The 18874-nt window shown below is 39.9% G+C and overlaps 1 protein-coding gene across 29 annotated transcripts in view; it reads right to left on the reverse strand.

Annotated features, from left to right (window-relative positions):
- RIMS2 (regulating synaptic membrane exocytosis 2) overlaps positions 1 to 18874 on the reverse strand; it is a 348435-nt gene that overhangs the window by 230705 nt on the left and 98856 nt on the right. For 3 of the 29 annotated variants that reach the window (XM_083748879.1, XM_083748892.1, XM_083748875.1), the window contains exon 1: positions 3094 to 3667. The exons of 22 other annotated variants lie outside the window; for them this stretch is intronic. In XM_083748879.1, coding sequence (XP_083605005.1) covers positions 3094 to 3215 — 122 coding nt within the window. In that variant the 5' untranslated portion in view covers positions 3216 to 3667. Of the gene's footprint in view, positions 1 to 3093; positions 3671 to 18874 lie in introns of those variants that run through there. 4 more of the 29 variants (XM_083748878.1, XM_083748881.1, XM_083748882.1 and 1 more) reach the window with 3 other exon arrangements.

An 18874-nucleotide genomic window follows, 5' to 3' on the forward strand; every position in this document is an offset into this window, starting at 1 on the left:
TTAGCGTCTTACCAGAGAATCTCCCTATAAAACTATATTGAGGCAAATGCAGGCACTGAATTAGGACCTTGTTACAATTCATTTTTAGAAGAGAGTAAGATAATTATTCTATTTTCTCCCCTTTACCACCTTTCATTTCCATTGCAACATGGGAGACGCAAAAACAAGTTCATTCTATGCACCAGCTAAAGCAAAGACATCATTCTTCCAACAAGGGGATTTTATAATAAAATACAATGACTAAAATAAAGAATACATCCAAACTAGTGCACATTATTAGCATGTGTGTGCAATTGCCGTGGGCCTGTGAGCAAAATTGTGCTGCTTCAGCAAGATGGAGTTAGGAATGTTAGGAAAGTGACACATGTTTGGGAGTGCACGGCATACCACAACATCACATGCATGCAGGCCAGAATAGCAGTATATGCAGCAGCATTGCAGTGTAGTTAATAGAAGCAAAAGGATTAGCTATAAAAGAAAGCCCCCAGTTAAATATACAGCTAATAAAAGAAGAGCCACTCAGTAAGCTTCCTAACTGTGGAGGAGGAGGCACTTTAATAAATACTACTGCTAGCATGCAGTACGTGTGAGAAGGCAACACATATTCAGGATTCCACAAAAGACAAGCGTGTGTGTCTGGCACACTCCAGGAAAATAAAATTTAATGCTACATTACCAGTACAAAGCAAGAACATGCTGGCTGCACAAATTTTGTATTAACATTTTTTTATTCAGTGCCTACCGGTCAGCAGCGCGCTCGCGCTCTCTCTCTCTCTCTCTCTCTCTCTCTCGTATAAAATACTAGCTACAAATAAAATCAATACTGTCAAGGAACCCTTCCTACTTAAGCACTAAAAAAATTAAAAGCTACTTTCTTCTACAATTTGAATATAAATAATTTGTTAAAAGCATTTGCATGTCCCCCTGTTAAATGTTTTTTTTTAAAAAAAGAATGCAAGCTACTCATTAATTAGTTATGAACAAAGTAACAACTAACAGCACAATCCTAAGCATATTTACTTAAAGGTAAGTCCCACAGTGTCCAGTCGGGCTTACTACTAGGATCATGTGCATGGGATTGCAGTCTAAATATATTTAAAGGAGAAGGGCTGCACAATCAGAAATAAGAAATGAATTTATTGCAATAGTAAGCAGAAAAGCGTAACAAATATGATACATGTAAGTTGTTCATAATTGTTACTTTAATTCAAAACAATTTACCAACAAATCGATATGTTCTTCAGTTTATTATTGATAATAAGACAACTGAAATAATTTATAGTTCCTTAAGTGACAGGATAAGAGTTACTTACATATGTAAGTCTTTAAAAGTTTTCAACTACTGTAGTAACACTATAAAAATGCAATCACCATAGCAGGCAGACATGGCTCAGCTTGTTCCTAATACTACATATATACCATGGGGGGGGGGCATAAAAAGAGCTTCTTCCCTAAAGCACAAACTGACATGGACAACTAGCTTAGAATTGTTTGAAGAAGTAAAATAAGCCTCAGACTAAAATATAAAACTAAGTTTAAGGCCACAGTTCTTCTCTTATTAATCATTCTCATGAAATGTGCTCACTGCTACATCTAAAGCTATTTTAAACACAGCACAAAGATTTACAGACAGAAAAAGCATAGAGAGAAAAGGAATTTGTCTTTTTCCAAAAGCAAGCATGCAGCCTGCTGAGTGGGAACTGCAACAACACACATGAGCAGAACAGAATAGGTTTGTGGGTGCCTGAGAACAGTCAGCTAGCCTGCAGGCCTTGTGATATGCACTTTAGATTTATGGAGTGTTTTAGACTAATAATCTGTAGTTCAACCATTTTTTATTTCAATTTGTCAAGTTTTGAAGAAATGACCAAAAAAAAAAAAAAAAGCCCAGGGGGAAAAACTCTACAACTTGTGATCTTCTAAACTTGCAGCACAATTTACTAAAACCTGGCTGCATCATTGTGAAAGCTTGTCAGTTTAATTATTGGCAATAAAAAGTGATGCAAAACTTGTTTTGAAAAAGAACCAAAATGATGGTGGGTAACAGAAGAGGAAAGTGCTAAGGACAATAATCAATAATACCATAATAGGCTTGTAATTAACAGCAGTTTGTGCTGTTTAGGGGGAAGTGGAACATTTCCCAAAATTCTTTCAAATAAAAAAGATGAAGATTCCTTTGCTGTTCAGAGTATTACTTGCTCCCTATTCTAGAACACTTATGACAATGCATTGCTAATCTAAAACTATTGCTTGCTTTCTCCCTTGTTCACCTTCACACATCCTTTCAGCTAAATATTTTTTACTTGCCTCATTAAATACCTAAATATTTTTTAAAGCTCTAAATGCCATTTATGCAGGGAATGCCTACTGATTGTCACAAAACATACCAATTACTAGAAAATGCAGGATAGCATTAAATACATGTAAGAACCCAAAACAACCACCACTCACTTTAATCAACAAACCTTTCTTCCAATCACTTCACTAAAATAACAATGAGAACCCATAATGAAATAGTGTTCAAGACTGGTTGACCTGCTGCAAAACATAATCTAATCATTCATAATGGATATATTTAAGATAGTTATGGAAATGTGCTAAGCTCAGAAACAACCTCTTTCCCTCCCAAGCATATTCCTTCTGCATATTTTTGCTAAATGTATGCAGGACTGCTAATTTACACCCTATAGCAAATTATTTACGGTCAAGTGGTCACAACCTTGTGCATTGCCATTTTCAAACAGCAATGATTTTGCCTCACAAATATTCCATGAATATTTCATAAGTGTGTGGGATCTATACTTACTGCTACCTATCTGATCATGCTAGTTAAAGTGCTTCAGAATGTACCCACATTGCAGCTTGCACATTTTTATTGCAGTAATGCAGTCATTTAATTCCTGCATAACAAGTTTCATTTAAATATATTATGCAAAGCAACAGATAACTAATGAAAGACTAATTTCTGCTATACACATCTTAATATTTCAAGGTCTGATTATGTGCAATTACTAACTGAAAAGCAAGCACATGCACATACTGCTGTCATGAACGTTCCAGTGCTGAAGGGGGAAATGCTACAGTCTTACTTACCTAGCATTATCCAACGTTTGTGCAAAAATATCATTTTGTAAAATATTTGGAGGAGATGAGAAAACTCCATGAAAATGCGATAATACAGAATTGCAGACCTGGCGCAATGTCTCAAATTGCATTTTTCTCTCTTCCCTTCTATTCCTCCTTACCACCTGTGCAAAAACTCATCTGTTTTGCAGTCACCATCAAATGCAGACATGCCAATCAAGTTCCATATTTCTCCTGATTTCGATAAAAACTGTGACTTAATGAGCAAGGGTTGATAGTTAATTGTACAGTCATTATTCTTTTAATTCAGTCGTGGAAGATTTAGCACCCGTACTGCTTTCTCTTCACGGTAGCAAGAATTCCAAACAGCAGTGAGCTTTCTGGGCATTCCCAACTGAAGTGTGAAGCTGAGCTGCTTTCATGTACTCTACTCATATTTCTCTAAGCCTCTTAAAAACACGCAGTGAATAGATGCTGTCGTCAGGAGTTTCTGCACATCTGGCTGCCAGCAATAAAATCTCAGAAGTAATAAAAACGAGGACAAGGCATCTTCACACAGTTACTACTGCCTGAGAGGAGGAGGAGGAAAGGGGGGGATTTCTGCAGCTTCTCCTCCTCCTTTCCTCTCCTGTAAAAATGACTAACACCAATGACAGCGTACATAGGTCTCCCCCTCCCAGCAGAACAAGGCAGAAAGACCCCTCTAAAAATAGCAACCATATTCTTCAAATGATAACATGTAGCAATGAGAATGTAACAATAGGTTCTTTGTCTTCACTTTTTGAAAAGCTGCATCATATCTTGCATAAGATAAAAGGCAATTCTGTCCTTTGCCAGTTTAATTTATTCTCCGTAGACAGCTAAAAGTACAGCACACAGCCTACTCTTCATTATTGTTCTATTACTTACTGCACATACTGTGCTCCAAGCATTGAAGCAATGATTTATCACACAGATTTTCAAATTCTCCCCAAATAATTTGCCACTTAAATATACTGTGGGCTCCGAAAGCTCCAAAGGCAGAAACCTGCAGCACATTTTGGATGCTTGCTGCATTCTGTTCACTAATGTTAACAGCAATCAAACCAATCAAGTGCTCTGTACCAGTCTATCCGCTTAGCAAACTATAGGATTGTAGACCTATCACTCCAATACATGTACAGTGCAGCAAGGCAGTGACTTGCCTGCAAGACTATTCATCTAATGGAACACAGTTAAAGGTTTTGTAGTGTGCACAGCAGAGAAAATCTAAAATACAACCATCCATGAATACAAATTATCATTCCACTGCTATTCACTCTTCTTCTGGACCAAACTGAAGCTTATATATGCTATCACTATCATAGGGGAGTATGCCAATTAATAAGATTTGCCTTATAATATTAAATACTGCATGCTGAAAATCAGATATTCTATCAGCCACTTGGAAACTCCCTATATAAAATAAAATACAGTGAGGGCTATTATGAAAGCCTGTGCACGGAAAGCAATTTTAGCCCCTAAGGAAAAAAGGAATAAGCAGGTTTACAGCTAATTAAGGAAGTGCACTGATAGGCTCAAAAGGGAACCCCTGCAGAGCCAAATGAATGACAGCCACAATGCTCAGTGTTTCAGAGTGAATATGGAAAGATGAGGGAAACACAGAAGAAACAGGAATACCCAGACCATGAAAACTAAGGTATTTACACTAAAACATGTTAAATAATATATAATGTCACATTAATCAGTTAACTGAAAGAACTAAGTTATTGATTTGATTTTCTAGCAGCATGTTTTAGTGAGTCATGTTCATATTTACCAGATGAAGGTTTGTTAAATAAAAAGTGAGCGGGTCTGAAGTATAGTTTTATTTGGCCCTTGTAGAGGATCAACACCGTGTTTTAGGTAAGCTTGCATTTTCTCATAATGATACTGAAGCGAGGCAATTTAAATGTTCAATACCATTGCCAATGTTATTAGCATTCCGTGCACATGGCAGGTAGTTCCATTTTGATAGCGTTCAAACATTCCTTATTAAAAAGTAACCACATATTTTCTTAAAATTCTCCAATAGTAAGTTGATCAGATACCCATCTGCAGCAGGAGAGGAGTAGCAGCTGGGACAACTGCAGAGGATGTTAGACTTTGACCATCTTTCTGCTCTGTTTTGCTGCTGCTCTCCCTGAAAGGAGGAGATGTCAGACAATCTCTGGAGGACCCAGGACCCCTGATTTAAAGCAGTTGGTCTTGACACCTGACTTTGGGGTGGGGTGGAGTGGTTAAGAAAAAGAAATCACAAGTTTGATATGAACTAGGGCTAGGGAGTGGGGTGTTGGTGCTGAGTTTTGATGTTTATCTGCTAGTGAGTAGGGTTTGTTTTGCTTTGTTTATTTTTGAGTATTGCTAAAGTCACCCCCCCAATAGGTTGTATAGGATATTAATATATTATAGGATCCCCTCTGTTTATGGTATAATGTATAATATATACGATTTTCAATATAAATTGCTTGGGGACCCTTGGGTGACAAGCGACAAACAAGTTAAATAAATAAATAACTAAAGATCATTTCCATTTTTACATTTTTGTCTGCATATTATGAGCACAGAGAAGTCATAGTGATCTAATGTCTACATGAAGTCGCTAGTAGAGATCAATGGGCAGTGTAAGTTTATTGTCTATTTTAACTTTTTAATGTTTTAAATTATCATTGTTAATTATTTTTATCAATAATTTTATTGCTTTACCTCTTTTTTGCAAACTGTTCTGAGGGTTGTTTTTACAATCCCACAGTGAACAGATTTTATGAAATTTAAATAAATATAGATTGAGGTCCAATTTTTAATTGTTTTAAGTTCCCATTAAATCAATAGGACTTTAGTCATGACTAACTTTTTATATAGATTTCAATGGGAACCCAGTGCAACTAGTCCGGCTCCAATCCAAAGTTTCACACTGGGGGCTGACGGAAATATTATTGTATTGCTATTTCTTAAATATCAAATAGACAACAGATTTAATTATGATCAATTAACAAATATCTGCATACCACAGGGATGGTTTAAGTGTGGCTCGAGAGACATAGTGTGACTCACCAATCATTCAATGCAATTCCAGGGCAATTTCAGAAAGCAAATCTAACGTAGTGTTCTCTTTTTGCCCTCCTTACTCTCCCATTCAAATATTTGTGAAGAAGGTAAAACCAAAGACGAAATGAAAGTAATATATGGAGGATGCAAAGTAGCTGGACTCTGGGGAAGAGAAGCAAGAATATTCTGGCTAGAAGAGAGAAAAATGGAGCTCTGGTACTGTTGGGGCAAGAAGAACTGAGGAGAAGAAGAAGAAGAAGAAGAAGAAGAAGAAGAAGAAGAAGAAGAAGAAGAAGAAGGAGGAGGAGGAGGAGGAGGAGGAGGAGGAGGAGGAGGAGGAGGAGGAGGAGGAGGAGGAGGAGGAGGAGTTTGGATTTGATATCCCGCCTTTCACTCCCTTTAAGGAGTCTCAAAGCGGCTACCATTCTCCTTTCCCTTCCTCCCCCACAACAAACCCTCTGTGAGGTGAGTGGGGCTGAGAGACTTCAAAGAAGTGTGACTGGCCTAAGGTCACCCAGCAGCTGCATGTGGAGGAGCGGAGACGCGAACCCGGTTCACCAGATTATGAGTCTACTGCTCTTAACCACTACGCCACACTGGAGTTATTGGGGTGGGATGGGAAAATAACATAAGTGAAATGCTTTTTGGACAAAGGAGCAACAGCAAGAAGACTCATATTAGCATTTTTGTACAGGTCTATAAAATTTGGCCAGTCATATCAATCAGTTGTTACCAGAAAGTAAAGACAATTCTTAAAAGCTACCTACAAATGCATTTTTCCTTTTACATTTTCTGAGGTTACAATTGTCACTAGCCTACAAAAATACAATAGAAAGATGGTTGTGTTTACCCAAAGTTAATTAGAAATTGATTTGGTAAGATTAGTGTTCAACCTAACTATTCTACTTTCAAAAGCCACTTTATGATTTTAAAGCTTAACTGTTGTGTTTGAAATTATCCCAACCCTATTGCATGAGATTTTAGATTACACACATGTATTTAGTTGAATTTCAGGGCACACAGTCCTATTTAAAGGGAAGTTTTTCTAAGGAACAAAGCTGAGGTAAGAAAACTTTAAATAAGAAACCAGTAGGAGGTTTGCCTAGTGAATCGTTACAAAATTTGGATCTAAAATATATGTATTGTAATTGATATACAAAATTATTGAGAAGTCATCCAAGTAGTGAAAACAGGTGAAAGTTAATTTGGCCACTTCTGGGCATCAGTATATACTGGTCTAGTACAGTGGTACCTCGCAAGACGAATGCCTCGCAAGACGAAAAACGCGCAAGACGAAAGAGTTTTACGTTTTTTGAGTCGTTCCGCAAGACGAATTTCCCTATGGGCTTGCTTTGCAAGACGAAACGTCTTGCGAGTTCTTGCGAGTTTGTTTCCTTTTTCTTAAAGCCACTAAGCCGCTAATAGCCGCTAAGCCGCTAATAGCTGTGCTTCGCAAGACGAAAAAACCGCAAGACGAAGAGACTCGCAGAACGGATTCATTTCGTCTTGCGAGGCACCACTGTACATATATTCATTACTTGTGAGACCAATTCATTCAGTTCAGTGGCAGAGCCCATGATTTGCATGCCACAAGTTCTGCATTCAATACCTGATATTTTTAAACAATCAGGTAGCAGGTGATGTGAAAGACTCCTGGTGGAAACAAGAACAACTAATCAATTGAGATTAGATTATATTGGGCTAGGTCAGGGGTCTGCAACCTTTAAGACAAAAAGAGCCACTTGGACCCGTTTCTGAAGAAAAAAAAAACTGGGAGCCGCAAAACTCGTCATTAGAAAAATAACTTTTTTGTCACTTTTTTATTATTTCTTTGTTTGACCCCTCAGAATTACTCCTCCTCATAGAAATAAACATTAAATTAACAAGTTACCTTTCGTGTGTGTGTGTGTTCTTCACTCCCCTTCAAAACAGTGACCAGCGTACATGCCCCCTTTCAATGCAGTGACCAGCGTACATGCCCCTTACAATGTAGTGGGCGGGCGGGAAGGTGACGTCGGGACGGTGCGTGACTAACGCACACACCGCCCCCATGCGACGTCACAGCCAGTACAGCGCCCACCACAGTGGGGAGTGTCGGGGCGCACAATGCGCCTCCTCCCCTTGCTAGTATCCGCCCCAGAGCCGCGGCAAAGGTGTAAAAGAACCACGTGCGGCTCCAGAGCCGCGGGTTGCAGACCCCTGGGCTAGGTGGACAAATATTCTGACCTGGTATAGAGCAGATTACTTCGCATCTGATCAAAGTTCCTCCATCAGATGGCTGAAATCCTCATCAATCACTCAAGAGTTGTTTCTAGATTCAGGTAGGTGGCTGTGTTGGTTTGATGCAGTCGAAATAAATAAATAAATAAATTGTCCAGTAGCAGGTATCTGAAGTGTGCATGCACACGAAAGCTTATACCCAGAACAAACTTAGTTGGTCTCTAAGGCAATATGGACAATTTTTTAAATTTTTATTTATGTCAAGAGTTGTGTGTGTGTTTTGTTGTATTTTATTGTTTTTTAGTCTTTCTGCTAGATCTGGCTCATTACAGTTATCGGCCTGGTGACATGATTTGGATAACCAGGAAGAACATTAATTTGTTCTCTGCCCATATCCAGAATTGAATTAATTTGGTTCTGACTTGTGGATCTGGTAAGCTCTCTATTAACCACCACTGTTAAAACATCTGTTCCAAAATGGAAAGGCATAGCACAGAAGGAAGTCTACCTAATGCATGGCTCAGTGGAAGAAATCAAAGCAGAAGGCTCTGGGGCAGAGAAGGGTGAAATGCTTGCCAACAGTTAACACACTTTTGCTTCCTACATATTAGATTTTGTGTAATTGGGCTACTATCGACAAATACTGAATGGTCAGGGCTAACTCTAGGGTCTTCTTTTCCAGTTTACGAGGAGTCTTGCTCCTTCAGCACCTCCAACTACAGAGACAGAGCTTTGGCTTACACTGCTTTCTCACTCGAAAGCTCTGATGAAGAGGCACTCTACTTCCCATGAACCTTTGCACCTAAGGAACTAATGACACTAAAAATATTTATGGAAGTTCTGGGCAACATAGAAAGATCAAACAGCAGTTCCATATGCTGACAATACCATCAAAAGTACCTATGCAACAGGATGGACATGCTAGAATGTGCAAGTACATGCCTCTAAGGTGCTATACAAATGACTGCTGGTGCAATGGGCACGACCTCAGAGACAAAGCTCAGTCCTGAATTATTGTGTTTGGGGAAAATGGCTATAACTTAGCAGTAAAGCACACATTTTGCATACACAGTGCCCTCAGATCCAGTCTCTGGTATCTACAGAAGGACTGGCTAACAGCTCTACCTGAAGCCCTGGAAAGCCACTGGGAGTTAGTGTAGACTAATGTTTTTCAATGTTGGATCCCCAGATATTGTTGAACTATGACTTCCATTGACCCTGGCAACCGCTAAGGTGGCTGGGGATGATGGGAGTTGCAGTCCAACATCTGGGGATCTAACACTGGTGAACATTACTGTAGAGAATAGTGAACTAATTGGATCAAAAGTCTAAGGCAATTTTCCTTATAAGGTTTCAAATCATCCTTATAATTTGCATGCTTGCAAGTGTTTGAGTACGGCTCCTTTCCAATATATATTGGGGAGGGTTTGACACTTTTCCATGGCCCCAGTGTCCAATAGTCTCTCAACAGACTGTCACAAGAAACAGTGTTTTTCATAACATCTGAACCAAGAAACTGTTTTTCAGAATTTGAAACCAGGATATGAAAACCACTAGAGAAAAAGTGGGGAAGGTACATGACCTCTGCAACAATTTGTTCATGTGGTAATCAAGAAACAAAACCTTTGTATACAACATCTATAGTAGTGAGATCTTTGATAGGTCACTCACCTCTCATGATCTGAGTCATAATTGGAATCTTTTAGCAATGTTGGCACCATGGCCCTGACAGAGAGGCATCTGTCATGTAGGCAAGCTGCCAAAGACAGCTTATTAACTGTGAACTGTGGCCTGATATGGCCCTATTTTTCCTCCTTAAGACCATCTAACTAGTTGAGAGGCCTTAAGAACTATGGATGAAGCAATAAGATTCTGATGAGGGAGATCTTCACCTTCCTGTGTGTCATCTTTGGGCAAGCTATCTTCCTTATGATAATAGGTTTGTGCTTACTAAGAAGAATATCTGCCATCTACTCTGTTCACATACTGTAAACAAGCTGATTTGCTTTTGAGGAATGTCACCCAAATGACTTCTTTTCTCCTTTGCCACACTGGACGTTTCCCTATGACCAAATTAACTTATTATTTTCACATTCACACCAAGCAGTTAAGAGTATTTGCAGACATTCCACAACCTCAAAGCAGCTTAGCTAATACCTATGGGCTCTCAGTAGCAACAGTCAGGTTTTAGCCTATTGTATAGAAGGTTAGCCTTGGTTATGGATTTCCCTAAAAATCAATTAATGTAGATTTCAGATAAATCTCAGAGGGCTACTCTGGATCATTTTTTTTCTTATTGAAGTGAGACAGCCAGCTGAGCTTTATTACATCCTGCACTTTTGCCCTTCCATAAAATATGATGCCAACACCTGACAACTAAAGTTTCTGGGTTAATTTTTAGATGTGATAACTTAACCATGAGTTACATTTTACCTAATGATTTCAGTCTGGAAAGGCATACCATTTCATTTATATTAAAACAGTATCTTATCTAATTAATAAATTTATATACTGCTGGATTATTAGCATTTCTAAACAGTGTACATAAAAATTATGCCCAGGAAGTAGGACAATAAATAATTATCATAAAACTGAATGTTAGCTTAAAATGTCTGCTGGAACAAGAAAGTCTTTGTCATGCACCTGAAGTTCAGTAAGGAAGGTGCCTGTCTAATCTCAGGAGACAGTTCCACTGAATGCAAGGCTTAGAATCACAGAGTCATAGAGTTGGAAGTGCCCCAAACGGTCATCTAGTCCAACCCCCTGCAATTCAGGAATCACAGCTAAAGAATCCCTGACAGATGGCCTTCCAAATCCTCTCCTTCCAGTGAAGGAGAGTCCATCACCTTCTGAGGTAGTATTTTCCACTCTTATCATAAAAAAGTTCTTCCTGATGTTTAGTCAAAATCTCATTTCTTATAATTAGTTTGGGTCCTACTCTCTGGAGCAGCAGAAAATCATGCTAAATCTTCTCCTTCATCTCTATCATGTCATCTGTCACCACTTCTAGAAGTCATGAGCCATACATCTGAGCAATGGCAAACCAACAAGAGAGACTCCCCCAAAGTTGACAGTGATCAGGATATCACTGATCATGGACCCATGTTGTTCAGGGCCTTGTAAATCTACACAAGAACCTTGGGTCCTGGCCCAATAACACATGTGGAGACAGTGCAACCTTTTAAGAATCATACTTACGAGCTAGTCTGCCCCCATCAATAGTCTAGATCTCAGCATTTTGCACCAAGTGGAGCTTCCACACCAGGTGCAAGCGTAGTCCCACATAGAGCACATTACAGTAAGAAAGCATCAAGGTTTACCAGTGCACGAATCACTGCTGCCAGGCTATCCCTTGTTGGTGACATGGGGAAGTTAGTTGGTAGATCATCACACTCTTGGTGAAGTCCGGAGCTAGCTTCAGACATGTAAACTCATGCTCCTCCCCACAGTTCACTTAGCTGTGAGTAGAGGTTGTGGGTCTTACCATTAAAATGACCTACACATCAATTATATTTCACTTAGGAGCACTGTAACAACTTAAAATGGGAGTTGTAATTTTAACTTTGTTTTTATTTTCTCAGATCCTTATACTAAATGAACAAAATTCAAAGTGAGAAGATAGTGTTGAAAATGCTGTGATCATCTGCAACAAATGTTGCCACAGTGGGCAGGGGGAGAATAAGATACTTTTCCTACAGCTAAAACATTTGGCGGCGGGAGGCAACAAAAGTAAACACCACTGCAGAAAGAGGCAATGATTTTTAAACTGTTAGAAAATGAAATGAAAAACAAAGTAAGCACCCCTTCCCAGAAGCAATTTGGAATGCTTCCCCACCATCATGAATTAATGCCCTTATGCTGGGCTTTTACCTGCAGAAAAGAATCACACAAAGCTATAATTAAGGAGAAAGCACAGCTCAGGCCTAATTCTATCCAACACACTCAAGTATTAAATCCTACTAAGGTGATTTTTTTTAAAAAAATTCTTTTTAAAATTTTCTGATTTCTCATAAAAAATATTAGCAAGTTAACTGGACCATGGGCTCCATCCTGTCTGTCTGTCCTCTATTGTCTTCTAAGTTGACATCCTATCAGTGAGTCTATTGTATTGTTACATCTAAGTCATATGCTTCAACAAAATAGCATCTATGGCACCCTAGTACACCCTCTCCCCCAATTTTTAAGTTCCTAATGTGAAATGTCTCTTTGGTCCTAACTCACCTTTAGCTTGGCTCTTTGACTGGTTTATTCAAGGTACAACCCTTTAGGCAGACTCTGTAGATAAGCAGCCCTGTCCCTCACCTTGGCCCTGAAGCTCTTTGGCACAGGAGCCATGAGTCTTTCCTTCTGCTTGCCACCACTCTTTCTTTCCATACTCTGCAGCTACACTTTACACCCATTCCCAACAACTGTAGAAAAATCTCCATCTCAGTTTTGCTAACCTTCCAGATTGCCCCACCAGCTAGACCCCCATGTCTGATTACCCTTAAAAGTGCTAGGATGGGGTGAGGAGATAAGGTGGGTCTGGTCTCCAGATATGTTGCAAGTCAGGAAGATGGAATGTACAGAAGATCACAATATTAAACGATGGGGCACCTAAATTCTTCAAAGCAGAGAAAAATGGCAAGCAGAGACATTAATAGACTTCTGGGAGTAAGCATCCAGAGACAGCAAGCCTGTCAAAATGTTTTTCAGCTGGGATAGCGTCTGGCAAGACAGAAAGAAAAATTACCTACCAGGCATGAAAGAATGTTGATGATCATGACAAAGGTCACAGCAGGGAAAATGACACAAAGCCACACACAGTTAAATTCATTTCAAACCTACTGAAATCATCAAGAGTCACCACTAACTTTGTACTGTATTGTTTTCAAAAGACTGTGAAGCATGAAACAAAGCACACAAGACAGGTTGGGGCAAGAAAAAACTAACACTGTAAATGTTCTTGTAAGCAGAAGAGGAAAAATTGGAATATAGGTTGTTATACAGCTTGACATGATGAGCACTGAATGGCTCTAAATTTACTCATGTAACTTATCTCTACTTTTCAATGCATAATTTCTCAAACTTCACTAATCTGTAAAATTATTTTAGGCATTGCATTGCTCGCACGCCAGGCAATGAACTTTGCTTGCATGGAATGCTGAAAGTGATTGCTACAAGCTGCCCCTACACAAAGAAAGGGCTGAAGAGAATTTCAAATGCTGCCTCACCCTTCACCGTCCATCCACTTCTGGAAAGAAAGGAGCTGTACCATCTTTGCCATTTCCTGAAGCTAATTTTTTCCTCCTGCTCCATTTTCTCAACTGCTAGGGCAGCTTAGCAGCAACAGGAAGGAGAAAGTCCAGGCAGCCAGCAAGGGCAAACCCAGACTTCCTTTTGTGCCACGCTTAGGCACATGTTCAGGCATGAAAGCTCTATGTCCAAGTGGTGGTGGGTTTTTTGGTCTCAGCCAGAGGCGTCACAACTTTTGCTCCCCCAAAAAAGTCAAACCATTTTTGCAGGCAAAAATCAATGGGGGGGTTGATACCACCGGGTACCACCTAACCTTGCTACACCACTGGTCCCAGCCCTTTCCACCGGGAAACCCATGTTTTACTGCTGAATCGGAGCAAATGACAATTGGGTTTTCAGTGGACTGCTGTTTGCTCTGATTCAGCAGTCAAATGCATGTTTTCCCAGGGGAAACAGAGGGACCAAAAGAAACAGAAAAACACTCAGATACGGCGCTTTAAAGCGTGGACCTGTGCCTTGAAAGTGCAATACAAAATGAAGTCTCTTCTTAACTGCTCTGCTAGAAGTGCTCTACTCCCTCCTTCCTTGGAGCACAGGAAGAACATAGATTTTGCATTTCTTTGTTTAATTAAATCAAGTTAATGTACAGTGTAATTAAATAAAGAATGGAAGGCCCTTTGCCAGCTTTAGGAGAGTTTTGTACATATTTCTTAAACCTTAAGTGGAAAAACTCTTTATTAGAATACTCAGTTGTTCTGTTGAGCTCCTGATTGGAAATGGTACTAATTCATATCTCAGTCAAAGTGTAACATATAAAAAACTTTTATTTGTTTTTACTTTGATAAAAGGTAATTCTCTAAGACTAGCTATGACTTCCAACCCTGAAGCCACTTATTTAAGAGTAGTCTTTAAAAATGAGAACTTCATGCCTAAAACACTCAAATATCTCAGCATGCAACATTCTTCTTCATTTGTTATGCATGTACTAATATCACCAAAAAGTACTTTGAGAATATCATGCAGGTCAGCCTAGTAGCTATATCTTTAATAGCTATGTTCCCATTAGAGAGCACACAATATAAAAGTACATAATGGACTCAATAAATATTTTGACTTTTCTTTCAGCAGCAATTTAACTAAAAAGCAACACTACTGCTATTAATTTAACTATTATGCAGCAACTGTCTAGTACAGCAACTATCTAGTAGCCTGTATGCTTAAAGCAAACAGCTTCCTCCTTTTTTCCCTTTTTTAGGGACTCGGCTGATGTATTTTTTGGGTGCAGAGAGGCTCACAGAACAAGGTGAAATTCCACTTCAGAAGATAGAAAGCACACAGAGTATGATTGGCATAAATAAGATGAAGGTTTTTTTATATTTCACTTAAGATAAAGTCTTTGCAAGGTGGCCTACAATATGAGTTATAAAAGCAATACTAAAAATAAGAAGAGCCCTTCTGGATCAGGCCAAAGGCCCATCCACAGTCACCAACCAGATACCTATGAGAAGCCCAAAGGCAGGACATGAGTGCAAGAGCAGTTTTCCACACTCATACTGCCTCCATTATTTGAGATAATATATAGTCACCATGATTAGTAGCCACTGGTAGCTTTCTCCTGCATGAATTTGACTGATGCCCTTTTTAACAGGGAGGGCCCTATAATTAAGCGTGATGAGACATATGTCTCAGACGGCTGATCACAGAAGTCCATGGACTGCTGAGTCACTAGTCAGTCTGCCTCTTGTAGAAGCAATTGCCATCACATCCACAAATGACTGGCTATCTGCCTGCTGTGAAGTGCAGTCACCTGTTGCGGAGATTTGGATGGCGGCACTCCAAAAGGGTTATCTGAGCCCACCATTCCTTACTGTGAAATAGGGGCCCTTCCTCAGAGTGAGGTATTGTGATTAAGGTGACTATGGAGAGTGCCTGCATCACTGCTGCCACTTTGCCACTAAAGTGGCAAACACGTGGCCATCTTAGTTTAACTTGGTTAAAGTTTGAATTATTTTTGCTGCTATAGTGGCAAAGCAGCAGACATTCTCTGTGCCTACCTAAGCCACAATGCCTCATTATGAGGAACAGCCTCATTCCTGTAGAACACAGCACTAAGAGGTATGAATGGCCCTGAACTGGAGGTGGCAGTATGGACAGGAGGAGCAGGAAGAGCAACAACCGCAAGGTGGTGGCAGGCAGGAAGAGGAGAAGAACAAAGGAAAATGCAGTGAGGTGTGGAAGAGGGGGGAAGCAACTGCTACCCACTTCAGGTGATGGACTGTTTTGTGCTGCTTTTAAAGCAGTTTTAAGTTGCATTGAATGGAAGATCATAGAATAAGCTTTAAATCAGTGTTTCAATTCAGAGTTAGCATAAAGACCTTAAGATTGACTCATAAAAAACTTACAGGTCTTCACAACACTTCTAAAGACAGCAAGAGAGGGGGCTTGCCAGATTGCCCGGGGGAGATAATTTCTGGAAGCTCTGAACAGAGTAGCTGCCTCTGAAGCACTCCATCAACCTTATACAAACCTATCATTTCCTCTCAGGTTGCCTTGAAGACTGAGCTGGAAGTAAAAGTGGGTCAGGCCAATTCAGTGATATTTGAAGGGCTATTCAAGAAAATGCATTACTTATTTGTACCATGTTGCAATGAGAAGAGTAGATGTTTCCAAGTGGAGCCACAGAGATGGGTAAGAGCCTCAGACTCAGAAAAAGTGGCAAATGGTGCAGTAATTGAATACATGGCAGCAACAGCTTCCCTGAAAAAGTAATGGTGCCTTGCTGCAGTTATCTCTGCCCCAATCCATTTTGTGTAACTTACTACCAACAAGGTGATCAATGCTCTTGTGATCTTGAAAATGTGATTTCAAAAGGGAGACACTGCTGGTCAGGGAATATGTGTGTATATTCAGAAGACCAGGCAGGGTGATGGAGTGCAAAGGACACTATTAGGCTCTTCCAATCTTGTTCCCTTAAGCTTCTGAATACCAGGCTGGAGAAGGCTTGTGGAAGTCTCTAATTTAATACTGTTGAGATTAAATTTCATGATCTGCCAGCCAGAAACAAGCTGACTTGTAAGATGACCCAGACTAAGGATCCTGGTGATAACACTGAGGACCAGGCCAGCTACCCAGCTTTCCCAGTGCAGAAATCAGTAGGCAAAAACAGAATGTGTTCCTTAGATACAGAACACAAACTGGCAACTTATGTTAAAAGAATGTATTACTCACTGAAGACTCTCTGAAGTAAGGTGGTTATCTCATTGCATTGCATTGCATTGCATTTCTTTTTCTTTTTCTTCATTTCCCACCTGTCTCACACAAGAAAAATCTCTATTAAATATTGATATAGTGAGGGCAAAAACCTATTTAATCCTATGTACACTTAGCTAGAAGTAAGCTCCATTCCACGCAGTGGGCTTTACTTCCACATAAATATGCATAGGATTATTCTGCAGAAGTGTTTTTGTTTTGTTTTTTACTATTTCTGTTCAACAATTGTATTTATGTTCAGCAAAAGACTGTAATTTAATATATGGAATTTCCTGGCTGGTATTGATTTTGGTGCTGTTATGTTTTATTGCTGTTTTGTCTAAATATTTTAACTGGAAATAGCTTCTATAGTTATACATTATGATTACATGTAGAATAATCTCTCTTTTGTTTTAACTCCTTTGGTCACTCCTTGGTCTTTGTGCTAAAAAAAAATACATTTCATAAAAAGTGTAGTGATTGTTATTTGCCATTTGAAAGCTGTTGTTCTATATTTCAAAGTCATTCACTTTACTTTTTATTGAAAATTATTTTATTTTGGATACAAAACCAATTGTTAGGCTGGAAATAGAATGAAAATAATGTAGTAAGGTAAAAGGTAAAGGACCCCTAGACAGTTAAGTCCAGTCAGAGGTGACTATGGGGTTGCGATGCTCATCTCACTTCAGGCCAAGGGAGCCGGCGTTTGTCCACAGACAGCTCTCCGGGTCATGTGGCCAGGATGACTAAACCGCTTCTGGTGCAACGGAACACCGTGACGGAAGCCAGAGCACACGGAAACACTGTTTACCTTCCCACTGCAGCAGTACCTATTTATCTACTCTCAGAGTTAACCTCACTTAGAAAGAAGAGTACAGTGGAACCTTGGTTTTCGAGCAAGAAGATCAAACCTATCCATTCTCAAGGAAATCAGCCCTGAGTGCTCACTGGAAGGACAGATCCACCTCATGAGAAGAGAAGACTCCCTGGAAAAGACCCTGATGTTGGGAAAGACTGAGGGCACAAAGAGAAGGGGACGACAGAGGACGAGATGGTTGGACAGTGTTCTCGAAGCTACCAACATGAGTTTGACCAAACTGCGGGAGGCAGTGGAAGACAGGAGTGCCTGGCGTGCTCTGGTCCATGGGGTCACGAAGAGTCGGACACGACTAAACGACTAAACAACAACAACAAAAGTTTGAAAAAAGCCATTTAATTTGTTTGCTGGTAAGTTAAGGGTTAGTTAAGGTGTTTAATTTGAACTCTTTGCCCTGGAATTTACAGACATAACTCAGCATAATATTGATTTATAAGGTAAAGGTAAAGGTACCCCTGCCCGTACGGGCCAGTCTTGACAGACTCTGGGGTTGTGCGCCCATCTCACTTAAGAGGCCAGGGGCCAGCGCTGTCCGAAGACACTTCCGGGTCACGTGGCCAGCGTGACATCGCTGCTCTGGCGAGCCAGAGCCGCACACGGAAACGCCGTTTACCTTCCCGCTGGTAATCGGTCCCTATTTATCTACTTGCACCCGGAGGTGCTTTCGAACTGCTAGGTTGGCAGGCGCTGGGACCGAGCAGCGGGAGCGCACCCCGCCGCAGGGATTCGAACCGCCGACCTTTCGATTGGCAAGTCCTAGGCGCTGAGGCTTTAACCCACAGCGCCACCTGCGTCCCCCTTGATTTATAAAGTTACTTATAAAATCACCTAGATAGTTATATTAGCGCTGCAAGTTGCTCTTTTTCTCATTGGTTTTCTATTAATTACCATGGACAACAGCATCTGTACAAGCTACTTGACAGACAAAAATGAATCCATCAACTCACAGCAGAGGGCTTACTGGTACCAGTTTGCTTATAAAATCATTATGGGTCCCTAAACTGTAAATACTAAAAAAACCCAAAAAAACCACATAGCTCATTATTTTGATTCATTCTTGCATGATGTTATTTCTGTAATCATTTGTATCCATAAAGAAACCAAAATGCTTCTACTTCTACTTCTACTTCATTATATTATTTT

The sequence above is a fragment of the Podarcis gaigeae genome (genome assembly GCF_964106915.1).
Source record: "Podarcis gaigeae genome assembly, chromosome: 7".
Lineage (NCBI taxonomy): Eukaryota > Metazoa > Chordata > Lepidosauria > Squamata > Lacertidae > Podarcis > Podarcis gaigeae.